Genomic DNA, 20619 nt, shown 5'->3' on the forward strand with positions numbered 1-20619 from the left:
CTGAATCATCATGCTAAAAAACAATCAGCCAAACATCTGCGAACAGAAATATCAAATCACTTCTGCTTTCAATATGTGTTATTTTCAAGAGCAACTATATTTATTTTGACTTTTTTTTTATTATATTGTGTGTTTTTTATTTTTTTTATTTGTTGTTTTTTTTATTGGGAAAAAAGTGTTTTTTTGAGAGAAGAATGATCATCCTAAAAACAATCAGAAAAACATCTGCAAATAGAAATTTCAAACTGTGTTTTTTTAAAGCATCCCAGCCTAAAATAACACAAAATCATTGTTGGACGTTTTGGTCTTTGTCTGTCCAGATAAAAATGCAGCTGGTGTTTTTTTGCTCCGTCATGGGTGCACCCCCTTTCCCACACACACCATAAAACGCCCGACCTGTCCCTCAAACGTCCATCTGGTTTCTTTAAAAACCACTAATGAACGTCTTTTCCAAGGGATCCTGTCGTTCAGAGGCCTGATCTCATCGCCCATCTGATTGTACAGCAGGGGCCTCACTTTGGGTCCTGGAATTCAGACTCCTCGGGGCCATGGGGGGCCCTCGTCTAACAAACATGTTCAGCTGCTCATCTTGTCCACGGGGGTCCCAGTGTCCCATGGACCACTTCCCAATGTCCAACATAGATAGATAGATAGATAGACAGACAGACAGACAGACAGACAGACAGACAGACAGACAGATAGATAGATAGATAGATAGATAGAGACATTGTATGCACACTAACATGATTAATTTCGTTCTCGATGTGCATCCTGAAACATGAACTCATCTCACATCAGAGGCAACACTCTCCCACTGGGTGCATCCTGAAACATGAACTCATCTCACATCGACGTTCACGTTCGCGCACAGAGATTATAAGGAACAACAAGTCAGCACGCTTTCCGTGAGCAGTAATGCACCGCGCGGACGTCTCTACTCACGTTAAACTACAACGGGAGCTCTCGAGCGGAGTTACGAGCGAATTCGGCTTGTTGATCGGGGGGGGAGGGGGGGGAGGGGGGCCGGTGTGTGTTTTCGCGGACGGAGTCGCACCTGGGGGACATGCAGGGCTCAGCGGACGCGAGCGATAAAGAGCGGCAGGTAAGACGCGTTTGACGCAGGAATGTGTGGTTCTGTTGTGTTGTCGGTCTGAGTGACGAGCGGTTCCGCTCGGCTGGTTGTCTGTGTTTCTGATGGATGCTCAGAACTGGATCTGTGTTTTCATGACTGTCCGTGGTTTGTACTTTGTTTAGTTCGATTGTTAGAATCTCTGGTTGTTTCTGCTTTCATAGATCCATGGCGATGCGCGCAAGACGCGCGTTTCCGTGCGTGCGGTGACACATCAAAGCACGTCTTGATGCATGCATACATTCAGTGCATATCAATGTGAATGTCAGTCAAAATAAAAGCAGTAGACGTTCTTAAAAACAAATCATTGTAAGCTGACAATGAAGACAATGCTCACTGGAGCTATTTATTTAAATATTTAGTTGTGTGTTTACATGAAAGCAGTTCGTCTGTTGCATGAATCTTTTATATGCTGTGCTGTGCATTCACGTGAATGTCAGTCTACTAAATACACTCAATAAGCTGCATGTGTCTCATATTGCCTACATGCAGACAACAGTTTTGGGCCTCATAGTGTTAAAATCTAGTGAGATGCCATCTAGAAATCATTTTGGACCTAATGGTATCAGAATCTAGTGTACTGCTTACCTAGACAGCATTTATGGGCATTATACTGTTAAAATGTAGTGTGCTTTCTACCTAGACTGCATTTTGGACACTATAATCTCAAAACTTATAACCTAAGCATCATTTTTGGACCTTGTAGTATCAAAACCTAATGAGCTGTCTACCTTAATAGCATTTTGACATCACAGAAAGCTGCTAGGATTGTAAACTTTCCTGTTGGACAGCATTTTGAGCATCATATTCTCAAAACCTAGTGTGCTGCCTATCTAGACATCACTTTTTTGGACATTGTATGTATTGGTCTTTTTACCTATACAGCATTTTTGGGCATTAGAATCTAGTGAGCTGTCAATCATTGTCTCAAAACCCAGTTAATGGTCTATCTAGACGTCGTTTTTGGACCTCATAGTATCAAAATCTAGTGGGCTTGTTTAGCTAGACAGCATTTATGAGTATCATAGTCTCAAAACCTAATGAACTTTCTACCTAGACAACATTTTTAGGCATCGAAGTCTCAAAATATAGTAATCTATTAGACCTTGAAGTATCAAAACCTAGTTAGCAGCATACATAGACAGCATTTTGAACATCATAGTCACGAAACCTAGTATGCTGCCTATCTAGACATCGTTTTTGGACCTCAAAGTATCAAAATCTAGAGGAATGTTTACCTAGACAGCATTTTTGGGCATTAGAATCTAGTGAGCTGCACACATAGTCTTAAACCCAATGAGCGTTCTACATAATGGGAACTCATAGCCTACTAAGACAGCATTGTGGGCATCATAGGCAGCTGCCTTCACAGTGAGTTGCGTTCCTGAACGGTTTTTGGTCATCAGATGCTGGAGATGCATGATATGTAGGCAGCTGTCTGGATTTTGGCACATGTGTTTCCGGCGCTCGTGAAAGAGTGTTAGATCACGTCGACTAACTAGACATCATCTTGCTGATTTGTCATTATTGCGAGTGTGCGATGCTGCTCGGGGAAACAGGATTATAATCCGTTTTCACTGAGTTAAGGATCTTCAGGAGGCTGTGAGCCCTTCATAGTTCAAATCCATTAAAGCCGATATGGATTAGTGTGTTTCATAACGACGGCTATGAATAGTGTCCTGCTTGTTAGGGGTTTACTGCCTCAAATTTCACTGGAAATGCAAAGCATCGTGGGAAGCTCGCAGAACCGGTTCCTGCGTCAGTTATAGTAAGTTTGACAGATGACAAATGAAGCCTTGTATGAGCGTTAGTTTTCCCTTACGCCTGTTTATTTTCTGTTATGAATTATGAGTGGGGATTATTTGTGTAAATTCTAAAATTAGCATCATAATGAGAGTATAATGAGGTGGACAGAATCATCAAAACCTTTTTTAAAGTAGCTAAAGAACAAGAATGGCTATAAATATTATATAATATTTAATATGGTTTTATATTATATATATATATATATATATATATATAATATATATATATATATATTTATATAACATTATTATTAACTTTTTTTTTAATATATATATATATATTTTATCATTATTAGTTCATTCAGAAATTTTTACTATAAATATATTATCATATCATTTCATATTCTTTTATAATTATATTTTTCTTTTTCTTATTATATTTTATTTTTTTATTTTTTTTAAATTTTTATTAATTTAATAAATTTTTAATTTAATTTTAAATTTAATATTTATATTTATTTATTATATACTCTTGTTGTCAGACATTTGAATATAAGAACATATTTAATTTGACCCTTTTATAGAAATGCTTCCATAAATAACAAGCAAAAAGATATATTTTTAAAGTTACTGCAGAACTAGAATGACTAATATAATATACAAAATAATATTAATTTAAAAATTGTTTTATTTACTTATCATAATCATTAATTAAAGTAACAGTAATTCTCAACAAAAAAAAAAAATATTTGAAATATTATTTTAGCATGTTTATTTGTTTGTTTTTGAGTTGCGACATGTATTCAAGACCAGCTCACGCACAATAAACATAAACCACATGCTGATAATGAAAAGACAAAACTGATCAAATTAAACTAAACTTAACCATTAAAACAAAATCAAAAAACGGAATTTGAGAAAAACAAAACAGAAATTGTTAGGGTAGAACAGATTTTATAGGGCTTAGAAATGTAATTTATTTTTTGGCTACTACTTTTGAACTTTAAATAAATCGTTGCTAAATTGTATAACATTTAATTAGAAATGGTTTTTGATGACTACACTTAAATGTAACCATTAAACCCGAATCTAATAGAAAAATCAAAACAGAAAACCGAATTTGGGGAAAACAAAATGGAATTTAATAAACCGTTTCATGATTTAAATGAGTTAGACATGGTTTTTGATCACTGTTTAATTTAAACATTAAAATAGAATCTAGAATGATGCAAACGGAAATGGGAAAAAGAAAGCATAATTCATAAGGGCCTCGCTGCATGCTGGGTATTGTTTCACAGTCTTCCGAACAGAAAGCGGGAATGTTCCGGAATGCTGCAGGCGGGTCGCACATCCTCTTCTACACAGATATGAAGTGACACATCATATGATACATGGTTGTAAAAGCCTCCATCCCAAGGCCAGCAGAACACATTCCCGGCGCTCCAGATCCTTGACGTGTGTAGAAATCTCCGATGATCCCACACACTCCTCTCGGAGCAGATGCTCTCCGTCTGAGAGATACTTGAGTTCAGATCTCTTCTACAGCTCTAGAAAGACAGGGTCTCCCGAGGTCTCTTTCTCAGGAGGAACTTCTGACCTTTAGTGAATCTCGTTGATGTCTAGGAGACGTGATTGAGATATTATAGAGTTTGTCTGAAACTCTACAGTAAAGCAGTTGAGTGTGTGTGTTGCTGGAGATGAGTTGTGTTTGTTTCATCAGTTTCTACTGGATCGGGTTGAGTAAGGTTTACTTTGTGTTTCGTAAAGTCGAGTTCCTTCCTGTTATTGTGAATCAGAAAGTGCAGAGATTGTGTTCTTCAAGAACAGCGTCATCATTTACTGACGTTTCTTTCTTCTCGGGAACACAGTCACTGCGGGCTGTTTGTTTAAGATTGTACAGTGAATATGGTGCATTAAGATGCTCTTCCAGGTTTATCATCACTGATACTTGCTCGTCACGTCAAACTTCAGTGCGTTCTGCAGTCAGTGGCATATTTGAATTGAATGAGATTTTCAGTAAATCATGGCATACTTTTTTTTTTTTTTTCCTCACGCAAATCTATCATATGATGTTTTTAAATCTGGGATGAAGCAAGTTGATGGGTTTAAAGGACCAGTGTTATTTTATTTAATTTAATTTAATTTAATTTAATTAATTTAATTTATTTAATTATTTTACTTTTTAATTTAACTTTTTTAATTTAACTTTTTTAATTTAACTTTTTAATTTAATTTCTTTTTAATTTGAACTTTAATTTAATTTAACTTTAATTTAACTTTGATTTAATTTAATTTACTTTATTTAACTTTAATTTAACTTTATTTAAAATTTTTTAATTTAACTTTTTAATTTAATTTAATTGAACTTTAATTTAATTTAATTTAATTTAAAAAATAAGTTGTAAATAAAACAGATTATTGAAGTACGTTTTATAAAAAAAAGAACTATTCCAATTTTTCTACTTAAAATTTCATGTTTAATTCAATTTAATATTTGCCGTTTCTTTATAATTAACTGTGAAATTTACTAGCATTTTCTGAGTGAAAATTATTTCACCATAGTATTTATTAATATTTTGAATTAGATTTTTTTATTAAGATTTAATTTCTTTAAATCATAATTAAAGTTTTAGTTATTTTATTATTTCATTCATTTCAATTATTGATTAATTTATATTAATTGATTTAATGATAATTGTACTTTTGTCATTTTTATTAGGCTTTTAATTTTTATTTCAGTTTTATTTTAGTACTTAAACTTATTTTATTTCAGTTAGTTGCCAAAGCAAATTTTTCTTGTTTTTTGTTAAATTTTTTGTTTAATTTAAGTCTTTCATGTGATATTTTTATTTTGATTCATTTCAGCTTTATTTTAGTTAATGTTTTTTTTAATAGTTTGTTTTAATTAAAATATTGAAAACTGCTCAAGTGTAAAATGACAGAATGTGTTTTGTTCCTTTAAAAGCTCTTATTCGCTGAACCTGATGCAGAATTCATTATATTAATCAGAAATCAGTGTGCAAATCTGTTTTAGAAGGCTGTTGTTTGACCCTCACTGACTCTATTCATGCTGAACTCAATAATCATCTCAGTGTTGTTGAAGACAGTTTTATTGTGTGTGTTTGTGTGTGTTTTCTCGTGAGATTTCCCCCTCAGTGGCCCATCATGCCCTGGGGCAAATCTTCACTCACTGCAGATGTTTGTGCTAATGATGTGTGTGTGTGTGTGTGAACTCTAATGACTGTGTTCTGTAGAGTTAAATGGAGTGTGTGTAATTCAGGTCACTGATAGTCCCGGAGGCCTGGAAGAGTCCCCTCTCTCACCAGATAGAATTACAATTACTAAAAAATAAATAAAATACATTAAAAGCTAAAGGAAACATTTATAAATAGAAATATGTGCTTTATGTATTTAGATAAAGTGAGGGTCCATTCTGAAGCAGTGTTGCTATTAAAGTAGTTTTTTAAGTATAATAAAGCTGAAATAAAATATAAAAATATAAATATTAGATGAAGCACTTCAATGTAAAAAATAGCTTGAATTTGTTGAAACACAAAAAAATACTCAAGTAAAATTAAATTTTGAAAGCGCATAAAATTACTAAAACAAACTTATATTAAAAACGCAAAATATATATGTAAAATTAAAACTAGTATATCACATTATGAGAGTAAAATTGAGTTTTATTTTCTATTTCTTTAGAAGATCAGCTGTGTTCTGCTGCTGTAAAGATGCTTTAAATCAAAACACTGAACTGAAAAAACTAATATAACATCACAAAGATTTTCATGTAGCACTCAGGAGCCCTGTGTGGTGTTTCAGGTGTGTCTGCATCTTCTCTGGTGTTGTGATGGAGAGGGTTTGTGTCGAGACATTCTGTGTTCGAGGATGAATGTCTGATTGTAGTTTTTATGCAGAAGTGAAACTCTTCAGTGGATGTTAGGCTGTTTCCTTCTCGGAAGATGAGCAGGCATGATTTTCAGAACAACACTGAGTTACGTGTGTGTGTGTGTGTGTGGTGTGTGTGTGTGTGTGTGAGTGTGTGTGAGTGTGTGTGTGTGTGTGTGCATGTTTTTGTGACATATCAGGACACAACTGTGTATAATGTCATGGGTATGTCACAGGTATTACAAGGAGAGGGTGACTTATGAGGACATAACCCATGTACAGGCGGCGCCCCCTTTTTTTCAAAACGCTTATAAACCATACAGAATGAGTTTTTTTGAGAAAGTGAAAATGCACAAAGTTTTCCTGTAAGGGGTAGGGTTAGGTGTAGGGTTGGTGAAGGGCAATAGAATATACCAACAGTTTGTACAGTTAAAAACCATTACGCCTATGGGATGTCCCCACAATTCTATAAAAAAAAAGTGTGTTTTTTTTTTTTTTGTGTGAAGGTGTGTGTGTGTGTGTGTGTGTGAGAGAGAGTGTGTGTGCGCGCGTGCGTGTGTGTGAGTGTGTGCGTGTTTGTTTGTTATTATGTTATGCTTGTTCCATGCACTCTATTCATATGTTCATAGTATTATGACGGTGCGCCGTATCCGGTTTTTTTTTTTATTATGTTATTATTTTTTTATAATTTTATTTTATTATTTTTTTTTATTTTATGTATTATTTTTATTTAATTTAATTGTTTTGTTTTTTGTTATGTTTTTTTTTATTAATATATTATTAAAAAAAAACAACTAAAATATATAATTTAAAATTTTTAATATATTATATAAAATAATTTTATATTATAAAATTAAAAATATATTATATAATATTATAATATAATTAAATACATACAATTATTACTTGACAACAACAACAATAATAATATAAAAAAATTAAATACATACAATTATTACTTGACAACAACAACAATAATTACTATGATCATATCTAATATATATAATTTATGTAGAAATATATTTATTTTTTTTATGTATTTAATTATTTATATAGAACTTTATTTAGAACTTTTATTACTTAAATGTAAGTAATAATTCATATAGAACTTTTTTACTTTAAAAAATAAAAAAACATTAAATGCATTTTTTTGGAAATGTAATACAGTATCTATTTCTTGTTTTTAGATTTATTGTTTTGTTTTTGAAAATTATTCAAAGAATTTGTGTTTAGAGGAATGTAAGTTAATGTTTTCACTGTCTCAGTCAGACTTTATTTTAGGTGCAGATTTGTTTGTTCTTGGTAGATTGAGTCGTCAAAAACTATGACCAAAACTACACATTAAACCGGATGTTACGTGTGTTTTGTGTGCATCTGAGAGCGAGAAACCATTGAAATATCAAGAGAAATGTAGAAATCAAACACTCAGAGGATTAAAGTTGAGTTGTTCTGAACACACTGTCAGAAAACATTTATGGATGTACACAATCGTCAGTTGTTCATGTTAGTAGTTTTTCGTATTGTGTCAGTTAAGGACGGTTTGCTGTCATGTGTCGTCTTCTACAGAATAGAGTTGGGATTTCTCTCTCTGTTGTTTAAAAGATAATAAAGCGGCTCAGAGTTCAGACGACTGGTTTGATCGCATTCCTGGTATTTCTGTCCAGTGAGCTCAGAGCCAGGAGAGCCTCTGGACCGAGCGAAAGAGTATTCGTTGTGTTCGTGTGAAGTCAGCTCTGAAGATGATTCAGTGCCTGCGGGCTTCTGCTTGTTATGGTTGAGAAATCTCATGAAATCTCTCATTTTACCATGGAAAAAGCTATTTATTTATTTTACTATTTATTTATCTATTTACTTTTATTTTGGTTTATTTTGTTTTTTATTTTATATTTCTGTGTATTTATATTTATTTATTGTGTTCATATTTTTATTTACTTATCTATGATATCAGTGCAGGAAGCTAATTTGGTGAATCTCAATAAAAATAATTTCACAGAAATAAAAGATTATTAAAATAGGCATTATTTATTTATTTATTTACTTTTATTTATCTTTTATATTTTATTATATTTTATTTGTTTTTATTTTATTTAGGCATTATTTACTTATTTATATATTTTTATATTTAAAAAATATATATATAATTTTTATATTTTATTTTATTTACTTATTTTGTGTATTTACTTATTTATTTTACATATTTAGTTACTTATGAATTTTATTTGTATTTTATATTCACTTTATTTAGGTATGTCTGTATGTTTATATTTTTATTTACTATTAATTTTATATATTTAGTTATATTTGTTTATTTTTGTGTTCAAAATCCCATAATGCTCCTGACTTATTGTTTACGTTTCATTTAGAGGTAAACTATGACCTGCAGATGTTTCTAACAGCAGCACATACAGCGAGAGCTTTCAGATGGGTTTTTCTCTGAGGTGCAGATGATATATTTAATATCTGATTTGTATCTCACGTGATATTTCACTGATTCCTTCCTCTTCTGCTCGAACACAACAGTTCTCCACCTCTCTAACTGTCAGATAAACTTTCACCTCCAACATTTCCTCTGCAAGTCCACCTACTTCTGTTTCTTTTGTGCTTATGATGCATTATACTGTATACTTTAGAGCTCACAAGTGTTTGATTTTTTTATTTTGTTATATTAATAATTTAAATGAGTTGTCATTTTTATTAAAAATTGTTTCTAGTAACAAAAATTTACAATTTGATTGCAGAAATACATTTACTTTTCGGCAGGTTGTTGCTATGTGGTTACTATGGTGTTTTGGATGGTTTTTGTTATTGTTATGTGGTTGCTAGGCTCTCGGTGGTTGCTAAGATGTTGCTAGGGTGCTCTGGTTAGTTTTTGTATTGTTATGTGGTTGCTAGGCTCTGGGTGGTTGCTCTAGGGTCAGTGTGTTGGTGTGTGCTTTTTGTGAGAGAGTGTTGCTGCAAAGGTGGTGGTGTGTATAGTGTGTGTTGCTAGGTGTGTGTGTGCTAGGCATGTGTGTTGTTGCTAGAAATTGCTAGGAGTTGTGCTTGGTTGTTGTTGTTGTTGTTGTGTTGTTGGTATGTTGTTTGTTGTTGGTATATTGTTGGTGTGTTTTTTTTTTGGTTGTTGGTTTGTTGTTGTGTGGTTGTTAATATGTTGTTGTGTTGTTGTTGTTGGGTGTTACTAAGCCAATATTTTGCTATGTGCTTGCTAGATGTTTTGGGTTGTTTTTTTAAGTGAGTTACAATGTGGTTTGCTAATAGGTCAAGATTGCAAGGTTGTTGCTAGGGTGTTCTGGGTGGTTGCTAAGACGTTGCTATGTGCTTGCTAGATGTTTTGGGTTGTTTTTAAGTGCGTTACAATGTGGTTGCTAGGTCAATGCAAGGTTGTTGCTAGGGTGTTCTGGGTGGTTACTAAGACGTTGCTATGTGCTTGCTAGATGTTTTGGGTTGTTTTTAAGTGTTGGTTGTTGCTTTCAATGTGGTTGCTAGGTCAATGCAAGGTAGGGTGTTCTGGGTGGTTACTAAGACGTTGCTATGTGCTTGCTAGATGTTTTGGGTTGTTTTTAAGTGAGTTACAATGTGGTTGCTAGGCCAATGCAAGGTTGTTGCTGTTACAATGTGGTTGCTGGTTGCTAAGACGTTGGCTATGTGCTTGCTAGATGTTTTTGGGTTTGTTTTTTAAGTGTTTATTTTGTTACCATGGTGGTTGCTAGGTCATATTTTTACACCTGCAAGGTTGTTGCTAGGAAGTGTTTCTGGGTGGTTACTAGACGAAATAAAAGATTATTTGCTATGTGCTTGCTAATTTGTTTTGGGGTTTTTTTAAGTGCGTTACAATGTGGTGTTGCCTAGGTCATGCAAGGTTGTTGCTTTATTAGGGTGTTCTGGGTGTTTACTAAGACGTTATGCTATGGTGCTTTGCTAGATACGTTTTGGGTTGTTTTTAAGTGAGTTACAATGTGGTTGCTAGGTCAATGCAAAGTTGTTGTGCTAGGGTGTTCCTGGGTGGTTACTAAGACGTTTGCTATGGTGCTTTGCTAGATGTTTTGGGTTTTGTTGTTTTTAGTTGAGTTACTGTGTTGTTGGTAGGATGCAAGGTTGTTGGTTTGTTGTAGGGTGTTGTTGGTTGGTTGGTAATTGCTATGTGCTTGCTAGATGTTTTGGGTTGTTTTTAAGTGTTAGTTACAGATGTGGTTGCTAGGGATCCAACGCAAGGTTGTTGCTAGGGTGTTTCTGGGTGGATTGCTAAAACTTGCTTGCTATGTGGTTTGCTAGGTGTACATTGCTATGTGGTTGCTATGGATTTGCTGTGTTTTTGTTATTGTGTTCATAGTTTGTTTTTTTCTTATTTATGTTTTTAACTAATTTTTATTGTAGCAAATCTTAGTATCAGGAATTTTGAGTTTTATGTCTGTTATAGTCTGTTTGTATGTTCTTTATTTCTTTAGCACAATCTTACAAAAGAAGAACAAAAGCAGTTTGTCAATATTTGTACTGTACAACACTGATATTTGATATCAAATGATATCATTGCTGTATTTACTGAGAGAGCATTTCTTAAACGAACTCTTAAACTAACAGACGTGACTGTATCCTCGTGAGGGAGGAAGTCATTAAAGCAGAATTGCACATGTAAATTGGCGCATGTAGTGTTTAAAGTGTATAGAGTCACTGTATTCTCTGTGTGTTGTGTGTGCATGTATTTCATGCATCACTTCAGTCCCATAATGCTGCATTCGTGGCACTTAATGTCAGCTGTTGACGTGATTTGTGTGTTTTGTGTTGCTGCATGGGTGGAGCTCTGCCGTGTGTTTCCTGCGAGTCTAGACTAATGCGCTCACATTGTTCTGCTAGTATTGATCTGCTGGTTCAGACCCTCAGCAGCCTCGACTTCAGATAGTACTGTATGTCACTTTTCTTCTGAAATGATTGATTGTCATTTTTATTTTTTATTACAGTTTGTATTATTTTTTTAGATTGTATTTTATTATTTTACTTTGTTTCAATGAATAAAAATGTTTTTGGGTTTTAGTCTTTATTTATTTCCAGTTAGTTATTGTAGTGCTTCAACTCAGTTGTTTAGGTAGAATTTCTAATTTTATTTTATTTTCAAGATTTGAGATTTATGTATTTAATAATAAATAAATTGAGATTTATGTATTTAAATATATATAATGATATAATTATATAATAATTATTAGATATATATATAAATAAATTATATATATATATATATAATATGCATATACACACAAAGTTTTGTAATTTATTTAAAGACATTTATATATTTATATTTATAGAACTGCAATTTTGTAATGCAAAAATGAGAATTTAAAAATATGTATTCAATTGCTATATAATACAAAAAAATTGTATATTAAATTATATAATTAAAGTCATTTAAATTTACTCTCTTTATATATAAAGTGCAGCATATAAAATGTATTTTATTTATTCTAATTTTAAAATTTATTTTATTTATTTTTATTATTTTTTTTTTTTTAGTTTTTTTTATTTATGTTTGATTTATGTATGTGTTGGTGTTTTTATTTTTTCTAAATATATATATATATATATATATGAGTAAAATATAATAAACAATTTATTTGTCGATTTGGATACTACATTAATTATATAATAATATATATTAATTGTATAAATTGTAAATACATAAAAATATATATAAACTACATATCATGAAACATCAGTCTTGTGCTGCCACAGTCAGAGGATGATGGGAAGTTAGTTTATAAATGAAATGTAGTTTCTATCAAACTCGATTGCAAGTTCACAAGATGCGTTCATAAATATACAGCACAGTTCAGACTGAATTATGATTCGTTGTGAGAGTTTAATTAGCTGACGTTCATGCGCACATTTCTGATGTGAGGGCAGCTTACGATGTCTAGATAGGGTTTGGGACAGAACTGCAGGAAGTCAAACCCTCCACTCAAACAACAAACATGGACTTCCTGTGAAGCTCAGCAGAGCAGCCAACTCTTCTGCTTTTCCTTTCTTTGTCCACATCGCCCTCCCTCTCTCTCTCTCTCTCTCTCTCTCTCTGTCTGCTCTCCTCTCTCTCTCTCTTCCTCTCTCTCTCTCCTCTCTCTCTCTCTCTCTCTCTGTCTCCTCTGGCTCTCCCCTCTCCCCTCTCTCTCTCTCTCTCTCTCCCTCTTCTCTCTCCCCAGCTCCCCTCCCCTCCCCTCGTCCTAACTCTCTCTCTTCTCTCTCTATGCCACCGCTCTCTCTCTCTCTCTCTCTATCTCTCTCTCTGAAAACTGAGAGAGAAACTATCTTTCATGCATTTGTGAATTCTGCTAGATTGCAACCTTTATTTATGTTTGTAGGAAACATTTTTAGGAGCTGCAATGCAACTTTTTGGTACGGTGTCATATATTTTTGGTTTTAAATATGTAATGAAAAAAAAAACTATTTATGTGCCATGCTGGATTTTGTTTTCGATCAAGCACATGCATCTGTGTAAGTAGAAAGGAACAGAATGGAATTGCATTGTTTTTGAACATGCATGCAAGCAAGAATACTGATGGATTTTAATGACTTCAAACATAAGGATGATCTTGATTCCTTTGAAGGTATTTGGTGCTACAGTGAGGATCTCTGTTCCTTTGAAGGTATTTGGTGCTACAGTGAGGATCTCTGCTTGTGTTTTTGAAGGTGGTTTGGGTTTTACACATTGGGTTGTAGTAGTGAGTATAGATATTGTGATTTAATTGCTGTAAAAAAGGGATGCTCAAAAACCTAAAAAAAAAAAAAATCTCTCTCTCTCTCTCTCTCTCTCTTTCTTTCTTTTTTTTGGGATATAAAGAGTCTCTCTCCCCTCCCCCTTAATGCATTTCCTCTCTTTCTTACGTTTTAGGAAATAACAAGCCTCTCTCTCCCCTCCCCCTGGGGGACACCGTCACACACACACACACACACACACACACACACACACACACACACACACACACACACACACACACACACACGCGTCTGGAGGAGCGGCAGACAGCAGAAGGGACGTGAACGGATTCAGATGCACGTCCTTCCTTTTTAAGGTCCGTTCAGTCCTGTGTTTCTCTTTCTGTACTTGGGATTAGGATGAGAAGGGGATGGGGTTGTGCTTCTGTTTCCTTATATTGTTAGGACCGGGAGCAGCGGGATCCGCTCCGGCTGATGCTCTTTCCCAAGGCTCTGGAATGTCAGTTTGACGGTTGGAGGCGTGATGATGTTGTTGTTGTTGTGGTGATGAGGGATGAGGGTTTGGTGTTTGTTGGTTTTTGGTGTTGTCTTCTGGGGTTGGAGTTGAGTCTGTGTGGTTCTCGTCCATGCCTGTCGTTGCTCTGCAGGTCACCGGGTGAGTCTGTGTGTTATGAAGGAGATCTGGAGATCAGAGTTCGAGGGTTTCTGAGCATCATGTTCACGAGGATGATATCTCAGCTCTGTAAGACTGAGAACTGTCAGATTCCAGTGTGGACTGGGAAGGATGTTTCTGAAAGGTTCATTCGTGGAGTTTACTGTACATACTGTATGATGGCCAGTTATTCTGAGTCATGTGATCCTGGTTCCTCATGATACATTTTGAAGTTTGAGGGTCTTGTGTGGGATTTCCAAATTCTTGACTGCTCTTGTAACCCTACAGATTATCATTTGTCACATACGTATATTATGAAGTTTGTACACTTTTAACAGATGCCTCATGAAAGGACTGTATGCAGCACACTCTTATTTTAGTATTAGTTTTATACAATTTCTAATATATTGAAGTAGCTTTTATTTTCAAATTTTTGTTTAAAGTTTTTTTTATCCAATATTTTTTTTTATATTTCGTTATATTTTAAATGTTTTAATTTAATTTTTTTTAATTTAATTTAATTTAATTTAACAAAAAAAAACATTTTTTTTTACATTTAGTTTTTGTATTGAATGTCTTTATTTATTTTATTTGTGTTTTTTTTTATTAATTTTTGAATGAATTTTTAATTTTTTTATTTGTTAGTTTTTTTTTTTATTTATTTTTTTATTTTTTTTTTTTTTTTGTTTTGTACTTTTAGTTTTTTTTACTTTTTATTTTATTTTTTCTTCCAGTTTTATTTCAGGATTTTTTTTTTTATTATTATTATTTATTTCCAGTTATTTCCCATAACTTTAGTGCTTCAGCAATTTTCAGTTACTCGCCAAGGTAACATTTCTAGTTTTTCTTATAATATTTAAATTATATTTTTTTTCAGCTTTATTTTAATTAACAAAAATGCTCTAGTTTGTTTAAGTTCAATTTTAATTATTTATTTGTTATTTTATAATAATAATAAAAATTAATAATTATTTTATAGTGTCCAGTTAGTTTATAATTTTAGTGCTTCAGCTTCTTTAAATTTTGAAGGTTTTCATCTAATGTTCATATTTTATATTACTTCTAGCACTGTCAATCAATAAAAAGATTAACTAATTAATCACACATTTTTTCTGAAATTAATCGTGATTGATATACTTTTATGTTCTAATAATTTCACATTCAGTCTTCAATAATTTTACATTAAATTTTTAATATTTGTTTAACAGCATCTTTTTTTTATGACTGAAGGCGAGTGTGACTGAGAACAATACTGCTGAGGTCTCAGTATTTTTTTCTAATATTTAACCACTGAGTAGACGTTCAATGTAACAGAATAACTGAGAGCTGTCAATTTAAACAGTTATTAGATTTTAAAAAATAACAACTTAAAACAATCTACACATAAACCCATTATAATGTCATATTTAGCTACATGTGCCCTTCAGCAAGTAGTAAATATACAGAAATTGATAAAGTTATCAAACACTAAATTCTAAATTAAATATAGATGAATGCATAAAGCTCTAAGAAATGATTGATTTGCTCTCTTTTCTTTTGTTGTGTGATGAGCAGCATCACAGCAGCTGGTTATGAGGTCATCTGTGCTGCTTTAAGAGTGTGTCTTTCATCACCTGACGAGGCCTCCAGCTGACCTCTGACCCCGATCTAGACAGTGACCGGATGATTGTGTTGTTATGAGTCTGAGGTGGATTTGGGATGCTGGGATTTTTGGATGACAACTCAGGGTTTTTCCTGGGTCAAAATTGGTCTTCGGTGGTGGCTAACCGACACGGTCATCCACACACAGCAAAGAGTACTCTAGTACCCACATGATCCGCAAAGCCCAATATTGACAATAATGTTAAAATTTAAAATAAATACAAAGAAACAGTTTGTGATTTTTTTCTTAATCCCTATTTATTCATGAGTGAAAAACGATCACTGTCAGGCTAGATAGTAAAAAGACAGCGAATACAACTTATTTTACATGTAAACATGTCATCGGTACCAAAGTATTATTTGAAATATCAAAGGTATCACAATTTATCTATTTACAAATTATGCAATTATCAGACACAGATATTACCTGTCACTCTCACTCTCATCCTTTATTGCGTCTTTGCAAAAAAAGCTGTGATTTTTCCACGACTGGCTTTCATAGTTTTGAAAGATAAAATCCTTTTTTGATAGACCTGATAATTATTTTAGTATAATCATATCATTAAAAAGTACATTAAAAACATAGCGTTAAGGTGTAATAGTGGTAATTTTTTATTAAATATAAAATTTAATACAATTAGCAGCTAGCTAGCAACAGCTTGCTTTGTGCTTTGATCTAGTTTCATCTCATTCCAGTCTAACTTCAAACTAAATGATTTTATAGGTAATTTACTACACATTGGCAGAGGCCTATACATACTGTGGATAATTAAGGCTAAATTTTACTAAACACTCTTGCTAAATGGGGTAAGCACACTTACTTTCCTCATTTCAGATGTGTATGTTCTTCTAAGAAGTAATGATTTGTTATACACTGATTCAGACACTGACGGGCAGACCGATCGCTGTAACCATTCATTATAATGAATCGCTCAAAGGAGACATTAGGTCGAGAATCAGACTTTAGCGGACGTGTGGTGTGGGAATCCTGGCTGTTAGGACATCGCGAAAGATTTTGTCAACACACACACACACACAACACCACACACACAAACCACACACACACACCACACCACACACACACACACACACAACATTCTTATACTGGATAGATTTTATTTTGCGCTTTATTTAAAGTTATGTCAGCTGCATGTGCGGAATGCTTGTAACAAGTTGTAAGAGAAGATAGGCAACTTTTTTTGACTGCAATTCACACCCAGCGGTAATTCAGCAAAAATATTCTCCGAATGCAACCACGTTGAAACATGGATTCGGTCTAACCGACCTTTAGGATCCATTTGATTTTGATGCGAGTGAGAGAGCAAAGACAGAACGAAGACGGAGAGTGCGCGCGCGTGGGAGGGGCGCTGTGCTCGTTTCTCTCCGTCACTCCGTCTGTAGCCTGCTTCACTCAAAAAAACCCTATTACACATCAAATAAGGCTTTGGCGGGACAAAAAATCGTTTTGGCGGCCGCCAAAAAATTTTCAATGTAGGAAAAACCCTGACAACTTCAACAGACTGAACCTGCTTTATGTGCTCATTTATTCATTTATTTACAACTTTATACAATTCTATTCATTCTACATAAAAATATGTAATTATATATAGTTTGTAATTATATATAAATATTTAATTTAATAATTATATCAAACAAATTTTTATCTTTTATAAAAAAAAAAATATTTTAATTAACTGTATATGTAATAAATAATATATTTATTTATATAAAAATATTAACACATTTAATTACCACTATATAAGCCACACTTTTTATACATATTTAAGTGTTTATTAAAATATGTTTTTTTAGGGCTGTCATTATCATAAATGTTTTAACAGTATATTTTTTTTAGCACAATTAGAAAATTATTATTGTTGCATTTCTTTCTAAAGAAATAATATTCTGAAGACAGACCTATTTTTTAACAGCAAAATGTAAAAAATAAATAAAAATAAAAATATTCGAATGATAAATGATAAATACAAATTAGTTTATAATAAAGTAAATAGTTTCCAGATAATATTGATTATTTTTTTTGACTTTGGTATAATCACAAAAATAAAAGCCAGATATTTAATTCAGTAAAATCTTTATCATTCAAAACTTTATAATTTTTATTTTTCTCTTTTATTTTTCTCTTTCTCACACAGTACAGTAAGGCATAGTGTACAATTTTGTTTGTTTGTTTATTTTTAACTATTTTTTATTTTTATATCAATTAAAATGATTATGGAGGATTCATCAAAATAGAACCGAATATAAAAAATGATATTTATTTATAATTTAATATTTTATATTTTGTTCTATTTTGATGAATAGTAAATTTAAAAAAAATAACAATTATTGTGAATGATTCATCAAAAAAAAAAAAATTATATTATAATACAATTTAATATAAATAAAAATGTACTATAAATTTACTATATTTTTTAATATAATATAATATAACATATATATAACGTGTGTGTGTGTGTGTTTGTTGTGTGTATGTATATATATATATAGATTATATATATATATATATATATATATATATATAAATATAATATAAATATCTATAAATAATTTTTATATATATAGCTATATATAATATATATATATATAAAAATATATATATTATTTTTATACAGGTTTCACAGTCCTCTAAAGCTGTGTGGAGTGTCAGTGAGTCACAGGTGTGTTGTTGTACAGTGTGTGTTTCTCAGGTATCTGTCGAATAAGCCGTGTAGTGGTTCATTTGTCTCTTTCAGTGCGGCGCTGACAGTCCAGAAGGATCCCATGCAGCAGAAGCATGAGGAGTGTGTCTGTTATCCTGCAGCTCATTACGAGCTGTCACTCGTTACTCAGACCTGGAGATTTATATAACAACAGACAGAAGTGTGTTAAAAGCGCAGACGTCTCAATACCTAGTGTGCTGTCTTGCTGCATACTCTTCCTGACTGAACGATAAGCTCACGAGTGACTGATCTGAAGCGCCCTACACAGGCAGCAACTCCCGTGAAGTGTAGTTGTGTTGCATTGCATTGTGGGATTGCATTCATTCTGAAGGAAGCATTCGGTTTGTGAACAGAGCTGTTGTTTTCTGCATATCTCTCTCTCTCTCACACTCTCTTCCATCTGTTCTTTATGCATTATATATTTCCCCGGTCGTTTTAACCTGCTTTAACACCTCCACTCTCTTCCTTACTCTTACTTGATCTTTATTCTGGCGTATGGTTTTAAAAAGCATCTCTAAAAGTATCTGCTCGGTCACATTAAAGGAATAGTCTATTTGAAAATTGCGTTTACTCACCCACATCGTTTTTTTATATATGTATGTACATTTCCATTTTTTTAAATGAACATTTATTTTTATATTTTCAGTTATTTTTTAAATTTTTATATTTTCAGTTTTCATTTTAATTTTAGTTTGTTTTAATAATTTGATTTTGTGGTTTTGTCATTTTTTCAATATTTCTGTTTAGCCTTAATTTATTTGTATTTCAATTAAAGTTTTAATCATTTTATTTCAGTTTATGTTCAGGCAACATTTCTAACTAGGTTTGTCATGTAATATTTTTATTTTATTTTAATTTATTTAGCTATTATTTATATACTGTTATAGAATTGTTGTGTGAATTATTATTTGTTTTTATATTTTCAGTTTTCATTTTAATTTTAGTCTTTAAGTTTTTTTTTTAATTTATAATTTTTTTTTTTTCAATTTCAGTTTATCTTAAATTTCTTTTTTTTTTTTTTTTTTTGTATTTTAGTACCGAGGCAACTTTTCTTTTTTCTTTTCTTTTTTTTTTTAAATTTAATTTAATACATTTTTTAAATGTAATTTTATTTCATTAAATTAAATTTAATTAAATTTATAAAATGTTATTTATTTTTTATTTTAGTAATTTTTTATTGTTCTAGTTAAGTTTCGTTCTGACTGACGGTAGTGTTTGGTGTGTCCGCAGGTGGGATGTGGTGACTCCGTCGGGCGAGTCTTGTGTTGGCGGAGTGTCTGGTGCTGATGGGAGCTGCTGCAGCATCATGAGTTGCCATGACGCCGGAGGGCGTCGCCGTTACGAGGACTCGGAGTTCACGCTGCAGGTGTATCCCGGCGCTCTGTCCGAGGGCACCATCTACTGCCCGGTCTCTGCGCGGAAGATCACGTCTGCGGCGGAGGTCATCGAGCGGGTCATCGAGCGGCTGCAGCTGGACCGCGCGCGGCTCTATGTGCTCGCCGAGGTCAAGGAGTTCGGTGGAGAGGAGTGGATCCTGAACCCCTGCGACTGTCCCGTACAGCGCATGATGCTGTGGCCGCGCATGGCGCTGGAGAACCGGCTGGCCGGAGACGATTACCGCTTTCTGCTGCGCGAGAAGGACCTGGACGGATCCATCCGCTACGGGAACCTGCAGATGTGGCTGCGCGTGACGGAGGAGCGCCGGCGGATGGTGGAGCGCGGCCTGCTCCCGCAGCCTCCCGCCGGACAGTACGCCGATCTGTGTGCGCTGCCGGATCTAAACGAGCGGACTCTGCTGGAGAACCTGCGCGGACGCTTCCGTCAGGAGAAGATCTACACGTACGTGGGCGGGATCCTGATCGTACTCAATCCCTTCAAGTTCCTGCCCATCTATAATCCCAAATACGTCAAGATGTACGATAACCACCAGCTGGGGAAGCTGGAGCCGCACGTTTACGCGGTGGCTGACGCGGCGTATCACGCCATGCTGCAGCGGAGGAGGAACCAGTGCATCGTGATCTCGGGAGAGAGCGGCTCCGGAAAGACGCAGAGCACCAACTTCCTCATCCACCACCTGACGGCGCTCAGCCAGAAGGGCTTCGCCAGCGGCGTGGAGCAGATCATCCTCGGAGCCGGACCCGTGCT

The 20619-nt window shown here is 33.7% G+C and overlaps 1 protein-coding gene across 2 annotated transcripts in view; it reads left to right on the top strand.

Annotated features, from left to right (window-relative positions):
* Window positions 1-1041: 1041 nt before the first annotated feature.
* Window positions 1042-20619, top strand: part of LOC109091320 (unconventional myosin-IXAb-like) — a 19714-nt gene continuing 136 nt past the window's right edge. The window contains exons 1-2 of one of the 2 annotated variants that reach the window (XM_042714976.1): window positions 1042-1096; window positions 19700-20619. The exon at window positions 19700-20619 is cut by the window's right edge and continues 136 nt beyond it. In XM_042714976.1, coding sequence (XP_042570910.1) covers window positions 1064-1096; window positions 19700-20619 — 953 coding nt within the window. In that variant the 5' untranslated portion in view covers window positions 1042-1063. Of the gene's footprint in view, window positions 1097-14032; window positions 14117-19699 lie in introns of those variants that run through there. The other variant, XM_042714977.1, reaches the window with a different exon arrangement.

The sequence above is a fragment of the Cyprinus carpio genome, chromosome A25 (assembly GCF_018340385.1).
Source record: "Cyprinus carpio isolate SPL01 chromosome A25, ASM1834038v1, whole genome shotgun sequence".
Lineage (NCBI taxonomy): Eukaryota > Metazoa > Chordata > Actinopteri > Cypriniformes > Cyprinidae > Cyprinus > Cyprinus carpio.